The 20,436-nt window shown below is 30.0% G+C and overlaps 1 protein-coding gene across 1 annotated transcript in view; it reads left to right on the forward strand.

Annotated features, from left to right (window-relative positions):
• LOC119676637 (synaptogenesis protein syg-2-like) overlaps positions 1-20,436 on the forward strand; it is an 80,525-nt gene that overhangs the window by 4,871 nt on the left and 55,218 nt on the right. Inside the window, exon 2 of the mRNA XM_038087887.1 lies at positions 7,579-7,711. Within this exon, the coding sequence (XP_037943815.1) occupies positions 7,579-7,711 (133 nt within the window). The remainder of the gene's footprint in view (positions 1-7,578; positions 7,712-20,436) is intronic.

A 20,436-nucleotide genomic window follows, 5' to 3' on the forward strand; every position in this document is an offset into this window, starting at 1 on the left:
ATTTCTTACAAATTGTTTACTTTGGTATGTTTGCTTATGATAATGTCTTCCGAAAAGTATATGTATCTGTGAGGTTGTTTGTGGTAGAAGCACGAGTACAAGTATTTCTGGCAGTGCTGCAATGCGACTCCAGCTATGAGTTCAAGTCCATTTTTGGTGTTGTTGGTTCTAGCTGTTGCTGTTGATGGTATTGGATGTTGCTGTAGCTTATTTTAGCGTCTTGTTGACGTTGTTGTCATACAAATGTTTGGCACGTAAAAATGTTATAAAAACAAAAAATACTATAACATTGGCCAAAATAACAAAGTCATAACACTCCAACAACAAAATTGTTCACTTTTGTTGTCAATGTAAATAAAAAAGGTTAGTGTTCCACTTTATCTATGGTTTTATTTTTTAATAAGTATTTTGGCTAAAAATAAATTTAATAAATGTATAAATATTTATATATATTTTTTGCACATAATTTGACATTTCAGTAACTATTTATAGCACATTTTCTGATAGACGCATAAACTGGAAACTTTTGGATTTATTTTCTCGAGTTTGATCTTATCATCCGTTTTAGCGATAGAGTTCTTGATGTTGTTCTTGCGAAGTTTCTCAGCCGTTTATCGTTAGCAACACCTTTTTCTTCTCAGCTTAAACTATACCATTTCTTAAAATAAGCCTAGTATCGATCTTTGCCAGTTACATTGAATATTTTACCGGTACTTGTTAATCTAATGATGGGTTTTGAGCTGAAAAGCACTTAAATATTGCATCTATAATTAATTTGTTCTATTTTTCAAATCCAGTACAAAGACTACTGAATTTTTTATATCTACGTCGTTGTCATTACCTACTACATTTTTGAATAAATTTTCTTAGACCTAATTAATTAATTAACATAATTTCTTTTAAATAATTAGCATGACTCTGCAACGCCTAGTGATCCGAAAGTCCTTTGTAAGTTCTTGATTTTGTCGCTTTCTTGATTTTTTTTTGCATTATTTGCACAGCTTGAGCTCGCTTTATACTTTCACTTTCAGCTTTATCTTATCTCTTAACGGAAAACATTATCCATTTACTGCCTTTTTGAGTTTAATGAATATAATGAAGTCGGAAGTGATATATACGACGAGTAAGGTTGCTGCAGAATTGCAGTAATGGTTCACATAGAACTATTGAAAAAGCAACGCAGTTTGCACCGATATATTATTATAGTATAATTTCCACGAATATTGCTATCAAAGTTTGGAGTACATTCTTTAAATTTTCTTACTCAAACTGGGTACATCTTACAAGTTACAACTAGTAACTTGTAAACCGTGAGTTTTGTTCAAGAAGGGAGGACTTTAGTTTTCAATTCCCTACTAAGTAAAGTAACGTCTATTGACAAGAGTGATTCTTGGTTGCATCTTCACACTCAGAAAAATATGTTCTAATCACATACTAGTTAAGTTGGCTTGATCATTTTGTTAGAGGAATTTTAGCTGATATGCTAAAGAAGATATGAAAACCAGCATGTGATATGATTGAACCTACATGAGGCGTCGAGTAAAAATATTTTCTAGGTATGTATGTATGAAAAATATATATTTTTTTGTTAATCGTTTCCGACATTAGATTAAAGCTATCTATTGAATTTTGTGAAACCTTGTTTGGTGTAAAATGATTCGGAGTGGTTTCTTTCAATAAGTAAAATTCGTTTATAGCTTTCACGACTGTAGTCATCTGAATATGTTCTCGACCTTATGTACTTGTTTATACTAATTATAAGTGTATGGTTGTGGCAAAGTGCTAACGTCAAAGAACTTCTCTAACATAATGAATATTTCGCTGATTCTATCAAATATTATTAAGAGTTCTTATTAGTTATAGACTTTCTATTAGTTCCATGGTTAGAATTAATTGTTGATTACGAACAATACAAATCCTTTTCCTATCTAACACTAATGTTTCAAATAATTTTTTAAGAAGTTTTACTTTTGTAAATTTTCTGAGACTGTTTAAGACTTAAAGTAAGCCTAAGTCATGATAAATGCATGAATGTTTGGGAACTGTGGTGTGTACTGCTTATATTTTATTATTATTATTTCCACTCTTTGCATTCTCTTGGCATTTACATTTTTTCGCATTTCTAATGCAGGCGAATGAAAAAAAGTTTTACAATTGCTGCAATTCCAGCACTTGCAATGGCTCCAATAGTAATTTTCATAGTACGAATTGCAGGCTGCAACAAAGCATTGCACGTTTGCTGCACACGTGACCCGGTTTTGGTATTCCTGTCGAGGTCGCTTGTGTTTTCTAATTTTTTTCGTGAATATACATTTTTCCTCTGTAATTTTTATTTAGCACTATTTTCTTTTTTTCTAATAATTTTTTTTATTATTATTTTTTATTTGGTTTTGTATATACACGTGTACATGCAATGCAGTTCCTACCTCCACATACACATAAAAGCTATAAGTATCTGTGCTTTCGTGAAGACTTTGACTTAATATGCAAATTGCATAAGTTGCAATGCATTGCATTGCATCATTCTGATTGTTTTCTTTTTTATTTTCACAATTTTGAAATATTTTTTATTTCTACATCACGTAATTTTGTGTTTTTGTGTTTTTCTGTATATTTCTCTGTATTTTTGTGTATTTTTCTATTTACTGCACTCGAACGTGCTGTTTCGTATTTTCATTCCACTCAGTTCAGAGAATGATGTGCTTTATAAAAATTTTCAACTTAATTGCAACACAAAAACTTTAAGCCCTAATACACTTCACTTAAAACTTAATAAAAACGTTTATATCCTGTTTCCTTTCACATACGCATAAACCGTTTGTGCAGACACGCAAAGTTAAATATTTTGAAGCATGATTTTAGGCGCTGTGTGAGTTTGTGAGTTTTCTTCATTAATCTTGCGTGCAGGCTGTGTCTTAATTTTTTTCCACTGAACCATTTTCATTCAACCACAACAGCTTAAATTTAGTTTATATCATGTATTCGACCATAAAATGTTCTGTTATCCTTGTAAGAATTTTTTTTCTTCTGGGTGTATATCTTCTTTTTTTTTTTGGTTTCTGAAAACATGAAATTTATGTGGCATTACGCATTCAACCGACATTTGTACAAATGTTTTGCATCTCAAGAGCACATTATTTGCATTGATTTTGAGTTTGTGTATTTTGGAGATAAAATCTTCTAAACATTTTGTTGATTCCCTTGACTGTCCTTAAAGCAAATCACTCAATTTTTACGCCTGTACACATCACAAATTATGTTAATTTTTCTTATAGGCAACGTGTAAGTTTATAAACTGGCAGACGATAATATTTCAGTCGAGTGTAAAGGGTAATAAATTTTCAATGGTAAGACAAGCAGCACGTGGCCTTTTGTAACATAGATATACGTTCGATTTTTATAGCTTTTTGGAACAAAATAAACAACCTTGTCTTAAAGGCAAGGAGTCCTTAGTATTTTATTTAAAAATGAGTTTATAAAACTTTAAATCGGATAAGATATCTGATTCTCTTGAATAGAGAAAAGGAATGCAAACAGACAAGTATTAAGTACTCTTACTCAAGTTATTATATGTGCGGGAAAAATTTGACGAAACAAAGATGTAGTAGACTTAGTTCAGAGAATGATGTTTGATACTAATAGTTTTAAGAGTAAAAATAAATCAACAACAACTTTAAGGTAGAATGTTTCCAATTTTTTTTCCATTTTTGGGTTTCTGAGCTATTTCAAAGGTTCACTATATAGAAATGAAATGTTCAGTGAAGATGTCCAAATTATGGCAATAAAATTAGACATTTCTACATAGACATTCCAACATTTGTAAGCATATATTACTGTAATAAGGAAGTATAATTGTATTATACGTGAGTGTATTATTTTGTATAAATGGCTTTGATGTTAAATTTCTTGTGAGAAATTATCATCGACACTATAATCTGTGACCAGACTAAAACCACTTCAATCAGTTACTTCATCAATCCACATTTCGAGCTGATGTCAACCAATTGGATTCATTTAAGATACATTTGAATTTCCTGATCTATGCTATCGCTCCAATGGTGACTTGGGCTACCTCGCTACCATTTAACGTAAAATTTGCTATAAAAGGTTTTCCAAACAGGTTTACCTTCATTCTTACCAGCTACACGATTCTCCTAATTGTAAAAGTCACCTCAGGTAGCAGAGTGTTAGTTCTATTTGATAGAAAATAAAACTTCTGATTACATTCTATGAACATAAATATTCTGCGCCAGCATCAAGGTACAGATGATAAAACATGATATCTGTCATGTATTAGTAGCTTCACAAAGTAGAACATTTTGGTATGCTATCGGAATAGAGAAGGCATAAGAAATATATTATGGTTCAGGTACTTTGCTCTACTATCAATTATACACTGTATATGAATCCGAGTTCCGTTTCTTATCATTAATGCTTTAATACTTTTTGTGTTTTTGGTACATTATCAACATCTATTCATACTTTTCTGAAGATGTTTATAGTTGCATTTCTACAACTCTTTATTATTATAACATTTTCATAAGTCATGCATTCATAACTTTAGTATTTCTTTATTTGTAAAAATTTGATCAAAAAAGTGTGACGTTAAGTGTTTTATTAATTTTCCTGCTCAGTAATTCAACAAGCAATTTTATTGCAATAATAAAAATAAATAAATAAAATTTAAATTGCAGTCAGTAATTTTTTTCCCCGCTTTCAACCACTTCACACTAAAATAGTAGTTAAATATTAGTTTGCCACAATAAATACACCCACAAAAAAACATTGGTAGAAAAACAGAGTTACCTGGGAAAACTGATAAGGAAACAGCATGAATAGGAAAAATTGAAAAAAGAAAAACAAACAAAGAATAAAACTCATTTCGCAGAACGATACACTGTGTGAACATTTAATAAATTCAAATCTCCCGCAATTTTGCATTAACATCTTGACATTCCATTAGTTCAGCGTATTTTGCACTTAAGCATAAGTTGCAGCCACAAAATGTCTGCTCTAATAATACTCCCAACAGCAATAAACGTATAACTGTGAATGCAATTTACGTCTGCTACCAGCAATTTGCAAATCGCAACTGCAGCAATCTTGAATTTTTGCACAAATCCATAAAAATAAAGCCAACTCCCACACAGCAACACCAATCAGTGTTAGCAAATGAACTGCCATTGCAATACAACACTGTTAAGCAACTGTTAACCCACACTGGTAACCTTCGTACTACTCGAATGGGTCCTGCTTTTGGTTATTCGTACTCATTCGTTTAGTCATGAATTCGTTGTTGGTTTATTTATACTCGGTACGTACCTACTATAGTTACGAGTACTCGTATTTTGTTTACTTGTTTATTTGGTTTGAAGTCTGTGTCTGTGGCGGTAGCTGTGGCGGTAGCTGTGCCCGTATTTCTCAGTTCTGTTTATTTTACACTCTATGTACTACTTCCGACGACGTCAATTGGCAATTTAAATGCAAAGACGCCAACAAAAATCGTCAATTCCCTATTAACATTCCCGCTCACGTACTTGACTGTGATTATGCAAGTGTGGTTATGTATTTACGTACCAGAAACACTAAAGACAGAAAATAAGAAAAGCAAATAAAAAGATAAATGTTAAAAAAAGAGAAGTCTTTGATACCAGATTAATTTGATAAAGGTAAGCAAAATAAAAATCAAAAAAAAAAATTAATCAAAAAAAAAAATACATTTAAGAGAAAAATAAATAAGTCTTAACGGAGCCAATGGAGGCATATAACGGTCGTGAAAAAAAGGGAAAATAACTCTAAAGGGTAAATAAATAATGCTTTTCCTTAAATCGTTTCTAACCTAGTACAAGGTCTAAGTGTGTTTTGATATATAAAATTTGTTGTAAGCTTAAATTAGAAGTTATCATATCAGACCTAAAGACTTGATTAATTGCTTAAAACTCATCTTTAGCTTTGTAGCCAAATGCTACATATATATATTTTTTTTTCTAGACTCTAAAGCTGCTTGTGGTATTCATATTCTCAGCTCATCATTTATATTATACATTACCTTAAACGTACTTGATACTTGAACTTGATGAAAGGAATTATCAACCATACTGTGAGACGTAAGTCCACTAAATCCAACTGTATAGAAAAAATATATATTTAAATTAATTCTGCTGCTTGAGCGCATAAATCACTTCAACCATTCAAACAAAGGAATGAATAGTTAGTTTAGATATTCAGTATTTAGAAACTTTATTCATTCCGGTTAGAAAGTCAGCATGAGAGAAAGTAAAGTAGCTGTAGCAGTAGGATCTCAGTTAATGAAGAGAAAATGGGACTCTGAATATGCTCTCACGACTAAGGTAACGGAAGTGAATCGAATTTTGTTATAAAGCAGATGGTTCCCCTTTCATTAGTTAAAGGAAGTTTTGAATTTGTGTAGGTGTGAAGCATATAAAGGAGGCTATGTCAATCGAAAATGGCTCCAAAGCATGAAACCATAAAGCCCGTGGGTGTAGTAACGAGATCAGATTCCTCATTGAGTTAATTATTAAGTTATGAATTAATTTCCTCTTCCTGTGAATACTTACGTTTAAGTATTCAAACGCATGTACTTTACATATTATTTTGTACTTATTAGTTCCAACAATCAAATTTCTTATTGAACTTATCGGATTAGATATTTAGCACTAGAATGTGCTGTTACAAAAGACGCGTCCGATGTGATTTCTTAAATTTATACGTCGATAAAAGCACAATTTCATAATTGGTTGTTCTAATCCAGTGTTGACTTTAATTTGTTGGATTCAGTAATCGGCACTAGAGTGTACTATTGCTGAAGATGTATAGCGATTTGTAACTCAAAAAATTTGAAAATTCGGTTAACAACTCTGTTTTTAAATTCACAGTTGAGAAAGTCTGGTAGCAAATGGTGGGCGGCGTTCATTCTCTCTACTTTAGTTTATGTAATTTATAAAATAAATTATTATAAACATAATACTGAATATTAATTTCTATTGTATTAATAAATAACTTATAGAATTATAGAGTTTATTTTTTAAATTCCATACAAAAAGATTAAAGCTGAAAACATTATAGGGCATTTATGCGAGTGCATTTGTCGAAAATTACTAGACATATGTCTGGTTTGGAGCTCCAAGTATATATTTGATCAAGTATTGTACGCAACAGGTATGGCATGGTTGATTTTATTCTGCTTCCGAAACCAAAATTACCATATCGGACATTAAGCACACTTTACTTTCTCCAAACTACTTGTAAACTATGTGAGAAATTGGTATATATTACCACTTTGATAATATCTCTTCCCTGAAGAGAATTAAGGTCATACCTAAGCATTTGACAAATAAGTTTTGTTCCAATGTTGATTTTTTCGGTGTTCCATTAAATCATTTAATATTATTTAAAATTCTTTAAATTACTTAAAGTTTATGCAATTCATATATCACACACAGAGAGTTTATAAAAAATTAGTTGACTTAAATAATTTTAATAATTTAAATTAACATTTATAACAATTATTCACAATTATTCTTTATTTCCAAACTAATTTATTTCCTCTTTTTCCAGTGTCCACTGTTTCTGTTGAGGCTGTACTTGGCCGTACGGCCACTTTACCATGCGACATCGAACCTGAAGCCAAGGATGACAGAGTTTACATGGTTTTATGGTTTCGCGAAAGTGCTGGCAAGCCACTTTATAGGTAAGTTCAATTCATTTTAGAAAAAAAAAAATTTGTACAAATCGCTGTAATAAAAAGTAAAATTAATTTGAATGGCGTAAATCTCAAAGAAGCGGTATAAAAACACATGACCGTAATCTTAATTGTACTTAATTGAAAGTGGTTTTTAGTTCCTCTATTGTGAATAAGTCACACACTAAATGAAAACAGAGGAAGGGCGAAATATATATAAACGTTTGCAATAACAATTATATCTAAATACCAAGTAACAAAAAACAAAATAATTTCTTTTTACAAATTGTCCATATAAATATATATATTTATATAGAGCTATATATACATATGTGTAAAAACATACAAGTTCATTTTTTTAAATCCTATCCTTGTGCCAGTCAAAAGCTTTTAGCACATTTTTAATTGAAAAATTTGGACGAATAGAAGCAATTTTTTTCAGTCCTTCCTCCAGTTTAGAAATCCTACTTTTTCCATATGTAAATATGCAACACTTCACTTGCAGTAGCGCTGCATTGCTGCATTGCTGCCACAAACATATACGTTTTTTCGACCACTTTACATAAATGAGAACTGTAATTGAGCAGTTTTACTTCGAGTGCCGTAAATTTTTTATAAACTTTTGCTGTTCTGTTGGCCATAAGTTAATTTGTTTTTGGTTATGTGGGTTTGTAGTTTCATTTATGAACTTTTGCAATCCATTTTTCGAGGTAAAAATCAACTCTCAGTAAATTTCAGTACTTAAATTTAGTTAGTACTCAAGATGCAATGTCAATAGTTTATGGTTGGTTTTTTAGTAGAAAAGAATTTTCATATATTAATTTTAAATCATTTATAAAACCAAAATACTTTAAACAAATAATTTTGTAAAGTAAACAAATAAAAATGTTCTTTCTAAACGTTTCTCGATAAAAAGAGTAATTAATTTCATTACCAAATTTTATATTGACTTCATTACCTGAACTCTAATGTACTAACTAAAATAATTAGTAATATATTAACTAGCAGAAATAGCATTAGTTCTTCAACACAAAGCCCACACTGTAAAAAAAAAAGATTTGCTTAAAGTTTATTTTGCAAAAGCATTTTTTGTACCTTGCCATCAGGAAATATATCAAGCATGTCCTTGTTATTTATAGCTCAGGTTCTGAGGTTTAATATGTTGCACATTATAAACAGACATCGATATCCTTTAGCCTTATCAATTTTCCTTACATTAACTTCCTTTCAATATTCTGTTTATTATTTCTTCTACCTTTTCCTTATGTGTGCTTTATGTAGTTTGAATGAAATATCTATAAACAGACGCACACATTTATTATACATGAGCACACATACATGTGTATGTGTGCACTCAATTGAAAACAATAAATTTCACTTTTACACAAGCACACATTCGCACATCATAACATGTGCGTGTATGTGTGTGTGTGAGTATATGAAAACCAATATGTCGCAGGATTTTAGTGAGTTGGGGCACAAAAGACATCCTGACACGACGTTCAAAACAATAATGTTGAAAAAATTTCCGACTTCCTAACCAAAATATCCGAAAGTGATTCGAATTCGATTTCCTTTTGAGTTATTTCCACGGAAATCGCTAAGAAAAAATAAATACAATGTACAAGCTGCTGCCACAAAGAAGGCGGAAGTTTGGATGGAGGGAGCAAATAAGGTAAAGGAAATGTTTTGTATAAGCAATGAAAACAAAAAGAACTTCACACATAAAATAAAATAAAATCAAATCGAAAACAGAATACAAATAAAATTGCTAAAATATTGGCAATCGTATGGGAAAATCATGAACAGAGCTAAGAAATCCTACTAAGTGTACTAAAGCTTGACAAAATAAAAACCGCTGAGATGTGTTGGAAGTATTGAAGGAATGATTGGGGTTGAATATGTGTGAATGAGTGCGTATGTAAAGAGGTATAGGTTTGTAGATGAAAGAAAGTTTTAAGATTCACTCAATCATATTAAGCTACATCTGGTGAGAAATTCTTTAATTAAGATTCTTGTTACTTGGAAGTAATGTGTGAATATTCAAAAATTTTATAAATAATTAGACGTATATGTAATAAGAGAAATTGGTAGGAATGTGACGTTTGAATTGTTCAAGGACTATTATAAGGACAATAATAATGAATCAGAAATTTATGACAATAAAATTTGATATTTAAAATAATATTTAAAACTTGTTAATTTTTTTTTAAGTAGGTACACTTTTTTAACTTAGTAAATATGCAGTAACAACTGTTCTTTTATATAGAAAACTCTCCTACTATACATACAAAAATGCGATAATGAAATTGTATTATTGTAAGTGTAGATATCTTGCTCGATTTGCAGGATGCAATATCCGAAAATTATATCAATACGTTAATTAAAGTTTTTGTTCATTTATTTTGTTAAAATTAACTTGGCAATTGTGCAGCAATAATAGAGAGGTACATTTTTCATACATAATCAATACAAAACCCATACAAAAATGTGGTCTTTTATGATTTTAATTATAAATTTGATTTGAACTTCAAACCAAATGAACAATACGATCATTCCTTTCACTTCAGCTATTTATCAATTTAATATGTATATTTATTACTCTATGGGTTCGTCTTTGTTCAGATTAATAGACAAAAACACTTTTCCTTTTAAGCAAAAATTTCAAATTATTTTTATAATAATAGTTAAGTTTTTTATAAATAAAATAACTTGTGCCTTATTCATGGTGTCGACCATTTTTACCATCCTTTAGACTATGATCGTATTTTAGTAATAGAGGTGGAGAACTATCTCTGGCACTATCGACACTATCGATGGTTTACTACAAAAAAGCGTATTTCTTATATGTCCAGCATAGAATTTCTATTTTGCTACATAGAATTTTCATCTCGAACGCAATTTCGTAAAGAATAGAAGATTATTTTTTATGAATTTAGGTATGTTGCATAGGGTTTAGGCTTCCACAACGGTGCAACGTTGTTTTCTTGTAGAAATATCTTTACGATTTATATTGCGTAAGTCGAATTGCCTTAATATCAACCTTGTATATTCTTATTATCATTTTTTTCAGTTTTATTTCCTATGCACACCTCCTCTGATTCTTCTCTTGTTCTCCATCTTTTTTAAGGTAAATTTATGCTTTAAAGTATGTAAATTCTATGATCTGCTCTATAAGATTGCTGCAACTGCTAACTTATATCTCATAACTGAAGAGATTTTATCTACAAAAATAGAATGCTTGTTTTTAGGCTGAAACTATTTACCCTGGAACACTAAGAATTTCTAAATATAAATTTGCTATATATTATCAAAATAATGCAATATTAAGCCTTAAAAAATATTGTATATATTTGAATCTTCACAATTACTCGATTACATTCAAGCAGATCTAAATGATTCGATTGAGAAAAGGTATAGTGCATTATGACCTAAAAGATTTATTGTGCTAAAATGATTTGATACAAAAAATTACCCTTAAATTAAAAATTTTGCGAAAAAGGTAAAGCATATAATTGAAAATAATAACTGCATTAACAATTAATTTTATTAATTTAATTACCTTACATACCTATCCCATACATATTGAAACTAATAAGTTTACAGAACATTCTTTAGTACTTTTTCGATTAAAATATTTGTAGAGCTTGTTGAAATCGAAGCCATGATCCACTTCCTATCAAGTTCTCTATATAAAACTATTTTCCTTTTAATGTTATTGAAATAAAGAGCTCATTTTAACCTTAAAACTTGTTTTAGAAACCTAAGCTCCTTCCTTCACCACTTCATTTAATATCATTAGTGTTGAGATTTATTTTCAGAGTTAAATAAACTTGATAACAAATTACTTCAAAACTTCAGAAATTTTAATAAAATTAAATATTTACCTTAACAGTTCCAAATATGCATTTTACAGCTCATTTTCCACTTCTGCTAAAAAAACTAAATTTTACTAAAAAGTTTTAATTAATTAGAGAGTTAAGAACTCTACCTAAAGTCGCTTATCTTCATTTGAAAAAATACTTGAGGAGCTAATTAAGGTAACTTTCCTGAACATTTAATGAGAACTTTAAAAATATGTTTTGAGTAAAAAGTAAATAAAATGAAATGAAATGGAACAGCAGTTCAAGCCACATAATCTGCAACAAAATGCCTTTACGTGTACATTAATTCACCAAGCGTCGAAAACAAAATTGTTGCTTCATTAGAAGTACGCACCGAAACTAGACCAGAAATTGGAAATAAAATGAAAAAGTAAGCCCACGAACAACCCACCTAAGCCATCCGTCACGTTCAATATTGAAACCTGTCGTTTTTTCAATAATCCCATCAACATCAACACAAAAGCCCAAAATTTACCAAAATCAGAAAAATACATACATCTATTACATATTTTTGTATTTATATTATATATATATATATATATGTATATCTATATGTGTGTATGTGTATATATGTGTAGCTGCATATATATACAAAATATTTAGAAAAATGCCTTAAAGCCAAAAACTTGAAAAAAAAAAACAACATTCATTGGTGGTACTCGTACACTCCACAGCAGGTGCTAGAGTGACAGCCTATGTCGGCCCACGTACTGTACCTTCGAATAGCGCAGCATAGACCGATAAACACGTACAACAATCAAGGTTAATTGATTTTTAAGGCAACTGTTAGTTTGTCAGCTGAATTTGTTATGCCACTTTTTCATTTCACTGAGAGGAACTTTTTTCCTAGGGGATTTTGTTGCTTTGAGCTTTTTTCTGATTTCATTTTTTGACAATTTTTTTCCAATATTTTTTTCTAATTTTTGGATGATTTTTTGTTGATTTTTTAAATATTAAATTTAACAAATTCCAAATACTTCAAATATTAAATGCACGTTTTCTCTTACAATTTTTTTTCGTTACGGTGTGATTTTTTGTTTTAGAAAACGCGTGATAGATGTATTGTTTAATCTTTGCAGCCTTCGGTTGGCCGTTAAAAAATTAATGGAAAAATTTTTACAGGCCACTAAAAACATATTTTTCATTCCATTTTGCTAACATAAATATTCAATGCTGAATTTTATGTGGCTTTAAAGTGTAAAAATTGGTATTTTTATATTAAATTTTTATGGTAATTGAACATTATGCCCAAAACTGCAGGATTCCTTACTTATGCGACCGCATAGCACTTAATGCGAATTTCGCTGCCACGAAAATATATTACCTTTAAATATGATTAACGTTGTAAGAAATATAGGGACTAAAGCTTCGGTTCAAGCAAACGTATTCAAAGCGCGCAAGTAGGAAATCATAAATTATATGAATTTAAAAAAAAATAAATTTGAAGAATTTAGAAAATTTTTTAAAAAAATTAAAGTATTTTCAAAAATAAAAATAACAAAATTGAGATATATTATATATTAGATATATTTGTTTATTATACTTTATGTAGTATATAGGCTGTTGCTTAGGAACATTCTATAAACTTCATAGATGGTTCATTGATTTAAAAAGTCACAAATATCATACAAAAAAAAAGAGATGTCTGTTGTAATATGCACCGAAATCCAATGCATGCAAAAAAATTTATCTAAAGGAATATAAACTCAAAACCAACCGGACTGTTTAAATAGTTTTCATAATTTAGACACCAATTTGATACATATACAAGTTTCAGGCTGTTAGGTTAGAATAGACTGATAAATCAGTTGCCCACTGAAAGCCAACTTCCATTGCCTCCTAAACTGTTTACTCAAAATAGTTGAATACATACTAATGCCAATTTTTAAGTTTTTAGGTTAGAACACAGGGTTCTTGCTGAAACAACTCAGCACCTCTACTAAAAGTCATCTATTTTTAATTGTGTTGCTCCCAAAGTTGCTTAAAAAATATGAGTTGACATTGATACACGTCTGTGATTTACTGGTAAAACTATTTGGCTTTCCAGTTAGGTCGAGGACATTCGAACGGTGCTTTTTCTGTATTTCCATGCATTATGTTTGTTGTAGTATATGATTTAAGAGATGAACCCAAGAAAATTCGATAAGCCCACCTCTATAGATTTTAACAGTTTAGTAAAGAAATGGTCTCTAAGACTGTAAAGTCTCCCTGCCTGAAGTTGTGAACAAAGAAATTGAAAGTGTTTAATGAGTACTATATCTTCTGAAGTGTGACAACTTCTGGAAACTATATTCGTCGAAATAAGACATCCTAAAATGAAATTCAGAAAAATGTTAAAATAGTTAATATCTTAAGAAATTTTCAACACTATTATATTCAATTTAGTTTATTAAATATTATTGCATTTGTTTCCGTGTACTTGAATATTTTCAGTAACAATAATGGCTTATTTAGTTGCAAATTGTTCCATTCCCTGTCGATTTAGTAAACTTTTACAACCTGAAGGTAGTGATACATGCCTATTTTTAGAAAGCGCTGGTGTAATATATGGTATATATACCTCACCTCCTTCGTAAATCTCTGTTATCAGTTAGATAGCTTATCGCTATTCTTACTAATTATGTATGATTTTACGTTAATGGACGGGAGTTTTATTTGCAGGGTTAACACCTTGTATTAAACTTCATTTATATATTTAATTATTCTTAACATTTGCAACATTGAAAACTTATAGCAAGTACTTTGAATTATTTACATAAAAACAGTTGAATAAAAAATGTGTTGTAATTAAATTTGTTGTGCTTTCATTAGAGAAGCACATCTGAAAATCAATATAGAACCCTCTTTTTGCTAATTTATACACTTCACTTAATATTGCAATTTTCGAAATGCATAATCAAATACGAAGCAAATTGCAAACTCTTGAAAAAAAGTGTAATGAAATACAACACAGCAGGAAAACTTTGTGGAAAAGTCACATGGCAACACTTTTGAAAGCAATCGAAACACACACCCATCCATATCCGCATCCTGTTTCACCTACTTTTACATGAACAACCTCACACGCACACACTCTCACACACACACACACACACACACACACTCAGAGGCATTGAAATACTCAAATACACAGTAACCAAAATCCCACAAGCAAATAAGTTTTGCAATCAAAGTTTTTCGCAACAATTTTTTATGCACTCCATTTTCTGGCACTTGTTCTCGTGGGTAAGATTTAAATTAAGAAAATATTACATCGTTAAATGCGCAATAAAGTTATTGCTGCTAACATTTCAGCTGAGGAAAAAACGAGAAAAAAATCGAAATTCGAGACTCAAATGCAAACAAATACACCAACGCAAAGGACGACTTGTATTAGCAACAGAAAAAAAGGAGCCAATAAATTCAATTCATGTCTCATTAAACGCGCGCGGTAACCCACATTAAGGATTGCACAACTACAATTGCACAAAACCGCCATTGGGAAGAACCTCGAAAAACCTCGAAAAACTCGAAAAAAGTCAAAACAAGAAAATGCACAAGCAATTAAAAGTGTTCGCAGCGAATGAAATAACATTTTCATTACATTCTCCTTTGCGAGTGTCAATAAGGAAGCCGGCAAGGTTCCGTATGAGCTGCAAGGATGCGAGAACGTACGAAAATGTTGTCTTAAACCGCAATTGAAATTACAGCAAAATTACAACAAATTACAAGTCGAAAATGCTTTCGGTTTGTTTTGGGTTTCCATTGCAGGGCAAAGTTTACATGCAGCATTGCTTTTTGGCTGTTGTCAGGTGCAAAAATAAAAATGTTGTTGATTACAAAAATCAAATCAAGCCAATGAGACTAAAGCAATTCAGGTTGTTAGGTTGCCATAAGACCAAGAATAAAGACAAAAATCAAAAAGAAAGAAAAAATCATCAAAATATCAACAAAGCTTGAAAATGGATGAAGTTGGAAAAATACTAAATAAACGTTGCAGCTGGTAATCAAAAAGTACTAATTGCAAGTTCAAGTAAAGAATGTTACATTTCGAATGATTGAATGTCAGTAATTAAAACTTAAAATGGGCTAACTATGACTTACTCGAATACCTTGGTTTCAATATCGTCCCCAATACTTACAAAAACTTACCCTGTTGTTGCTGTTGCCAATTGAAAATTTTATTTAGAGTTGTTAAAGCAGCGAATGAAAAACTAAGCTAACAACAAGTAACAAAAAAGACTTAAAAATTTAATCACGAAATAATTTTATTTCTTCATTTAGTCAGGAATTGATTTTAAAGCAGTTAACAATAATCCAGCGGAAACTTCTATTTAATATCATATATAATAATATTATATCTTATTGATTCTAGAATCTAGAATGGTTCTAGAATGGTAACGAAGGATGGTTATCATGAATTTATATATATTATAAATTTATATATATACCTATAAATAAATATAAATTTATATATAAATTTATATATATACCTATATACATATATATATATATATATATATCCTTAAAATATTCTTGTCGAGTTCTGTTAATCAAAATTCTTATAGATAGATACTTCTTTATTATTCAATTTCAAAATTTTTCAACATAAGTATTATGCCTTAAATCTGAAAATATTGGTTAGTGTTATTTAAATATATTGAAAAATAAGTAATACGATACTGACTTGATAGTCGTCTGTCGAAGGTGTTGGATTTATATAAATTTGTCTTCTAGCTTAAAATTATACACAATTCAAAAATGAAAATATAAAGAATTCAAATTAATGGCTAATGTTTTAAATTTTAAATAAAACTTATCAAATTCTCTTCCAAAACGAATTCGTCTATATCTTTGATTTGTTGGATTTAATGTTAGGTAACACCATTACTCCCTTAAGATAAAATAAGACGAGATGAGAATGAAATATTCTTATCAAACTCTATTAATTAAAATTATTATATCTTTGATTTATTGGGATTAATATTAGTTAACACAATTTCTTTCTTTACTTTCTGGACATCTTGTTTATTACCACTGACTTATACTGCTGTCTTATAATCTCTTATGCTTTTGTTTGTGACTATAATATTAATCTTCTTAAAAACTTAAAAACAAAAAAATTGGTTCAGAAAGAGATTCTTTGCAATTGAGTTTGAAGATACTTTTTACTAGTATAAGTAGTATCTATCTTACTACTGCCAGTAAGACGAGTCTGTTTAATCGGTAGTTTGTACTTGGTGTCGAAGGCAGTATGTGTAACATAGAATAAGGCAGTATGTGTAACATAGAATAAGATGTATCTTCTATACTTCGATTTATAAGATAACTTTTTCCAAATCTAGTGTAAATTCAAGTATATGTATTAGAAAATTAAAAAATTCACCTTACAAATATATTTAACTGACTTGGCAGTTTATAAGGCAGATATATCTTAGTCTCCACGTTTGTAAATAAAAGTTTGTAGATTCTTTTATATGGAAATAAGTACATACATCACCGAGTTTTATTAAAATTTCTTTATTAAAAAAATATTCATACCTGATTGTTCCAAGTAGATGTCAGTTATAAGACAATGTGGTCCGATTTCTGCGAATGCAACGTATAACCTGATTATGCACTTTTCACTTTTTGTAAAGTTCCATTTGAATAGTTCAAAAATTGTGGAAATAGTTCGGATTGAGGATTAAATAAATTTTACTCAACAAACTGAACAAGAAAATATTTATTCTATGACATTTGCTATAATGCATTACAAAAATCCTAACAAACTTTGTATACCCTTTTCAATCATTTCATACATTAACATGGTATAGAAACGATTATTTTAATTATTATTTATAAATAGTTTTAAATGAATTATTATTAAATATTTTCTAAAAAATAAGTTTTTATAATAATTACATTTTATTGTTAAATGTACAAAGATAGATTCATGTGAGATTTTCAAACATTATTTACTATTTACCAACAAAATTCTAAATAACTGAAACAAGAGTGAATAACTTGTCACTCACTTTCGTACCCAAGTGATTTTGCTGAGCACACACATGCCTTTATGTTGGAACTCACATTGGAAAGACATGGTCCATTTAAAAGTTCCAAAAGAATTTAGTATCATTTTACTCTTTCATTCATTTTGAGGTAAAATTCTTAACGAGATAAGCTTGCAAAGTCAGCGCTACTTTGGTATCGAATTGCAATAGTTTTAAGTGAACACTTGCATACCAGCTGCATTTGAATGGTTGCAGATAAGTTTCCAGGACCAGACAGTAGCATTTTAAAATTTCTAGACTAATAAAAATAAAAACAATTATTTAAGCGTTTATTTTATATATTTTATTTACTTAAATACAACAAATCCGCTAATTCAAAAGTACAAAACGACATTTCAACTGATTTCTCAGCCAATCTAGTTAATCTCGGTTACTTGTTTATATGTTTTGTTGTGTCATTTCATGCTCAGCAACAAATCCAATTTGAAGTTCATACAATGTATCGCATAAAACCAAAGTGAAAGCAACAAGGAAGTTGGAAAAAATCGTAAACAGATAAGCACCGACACAAAAAAGGTTAATTTGAAAAGTTGTCCTTGTGGAAGGTACACAAAGGGAAAATCAAATAAAAACCAGTAGAGCACTGATTTTGTTTTTGGCCTTCACATAGCAAAGAAGAAAATTTTCCGACTTCAAAATTATAGAATAATTTTTTTCTCCAATATTTTGATCCTTTTTTCATAAATTTTTTAATGTGCACAGCAGTGACTAAGTTTACACTCAAATGTTGTAAAAAAAAATTGAGTCAATATTTTTTTGATTCGAACTCAACAGTTTAATAGTATTCATTATAAAGTTTTATATTCAAAAGGATATGTTTATGCATAAATTTATTATTAATGAATACCTACATAAATTTATTAAATATTTTATATATCAGCTTATAGCGTTTAGCAGCTGTACGGTTAGTTTTTTCCTAGTGTATCGCATTACGCCAACTTAAGTCGTAGTCGGCATAGTTGGGTACCTTCTTCTGTAACTTACACAAGATCCTTGAGCTTTTGTATGCTTTGCCAGCGTCAAGATAAAACACGTTTTTAACAGGTTTTTCCCATGTAAAATTGTGATGAGAATTGCTAATTTCGGCGATTGTGGATTTTTTTCACTACCTCCTTTTTTCAGTCACTTATTCCTTGCGCAATTTTCCTTTCTATAGCTCCAGGCTCGAGCTGCTTTGATTTTCTATTAAGTTGACGTTAAATAAACTTTAAATTAGTTACAACGTGAGATACAAGAGTGCAAGGGAAACATTTTTAAAAGAAAAAATTATTTATTTTTTCATCTTCAGTTATTTTGTTTAATATTGACTTCAGTTCAATTCTTTTCGGTTTATTTATTTTTGTTTTAAAATTTCGCTTCAATGAACTTATTTATAAGTCAATGCTTTTCAAGTGAACTTGAAGTTAATGTGTTAGGTTCAACACATTTAAGTTTATAAAAAATGTAATGCATCTTTTATGAATTGGGTACAAACTTTTAGATACATTGCTACAACTTCATGGACATAGACAAAGACGACAATAAAATTGTATGCTAATGCACGGCATAAGATAATAGTACTCCTTTAAAAATAAGCAAACTCGTCTACGAACTAGATACGCAGGTCGTAATAGAATTACAACTCTATTAATCATGTTCATAATAATCTGGTATTACTAGAGAGCGGAATAGGCCACAGTTTTTAAATTCGTAAGAGTCCTAAAAATTGTTGACCCAGAAATGGAGAATCAAGAAAAACCCTTAACAGAAATAAAGCATTGTGATTATGTGATCCGTCGGCAGAAATTTAATTGCGGTACGGGAAAACACGGCCTTTGCATATGAGTGAAATAAAACCGTATCTAATTAAGCGGTTATAATGCATTAATAATGAATATATACAAATATCAACACAGTCGTTTGACTTATTTCGGTTGACCTCAAACTCTCCAAGTGTTAGTGTCGTGGTTACAGAGTTCCGGTGATGAATGGTGACTTTACGTTCAAAGACTGTAGGCAGTCAAAAGAATCACAACTTTCCCAATTACTGGTAATGCCAAGGCCCACAAGTTCAATGCGTTATATCTTCTCGTACATAATTTCAACCTAAACGAACGTAAATTTACCTAATGTAATATTTATTATATACAGTTAAAATGTAACAAATTTGAAGGTTCATAAAAATCTGTTGTGGCTTAATTTTGTGGCTATTTAAACATATTCCTATGTATGTCTTGCTCATACTATATCAACAAATAACTACATCTCTCGAATACTTGTCACATAATTGCTTTATAAACATTGACACCTTTTTTACACACAATTTTCTCCACACCTATTAAATTATTTCACTTAAGAATACAAAAGTTTAAAGATTATTTTTACAAAACAAAAAAAATACGATTTTAAATATGTTTTATATCATAAATATTTAAATCCCTGAAGGGAAGCACATAGATGAAAAAGGAGAGAAAAAATTAAATAATGCAAGATATATATATTCCAATATTTGCTGATTTCGAGTTTTATGACAATATGTGTCAGTATGTTTGTAATGTAACACTTTGACAGTTTAAATATTTCCCTCGAAAAATTGGATGGTAAAAGAAGGGCATGACAAAAAAGTGTTGACTTCAATTATGCGAATACACAAAAGGTACAAAAGTCCATGTTCCGGGGATACGTTAAGTGGGACACAATACACCTACGCTAGACGGTTTGGTGTGTAATTTGTACGTAAACGTACACAAATAATAAAAAGGGTTCACATTTAGTTACTGGACATATGGCAACTACAGGGGAAATCATTCTGAATTGTGCAAGTATAAATGTTGAG

Source organism: Teleopsis dalmanni, chromosome 2, assembly GCF_002237135.1.
Source record: "Teleopsis dalmanni isolate 2A chromosome 2, ASM223713v2, whole genome shotgun sequence".
Classification (NCBI taxonomy): domain Eukaryota; kingdom Metazoa; phylum Arthropoda; class Insecta; order Diptera; family Diopsidae; genus Teleopsis; species Teleopsis dalmanni.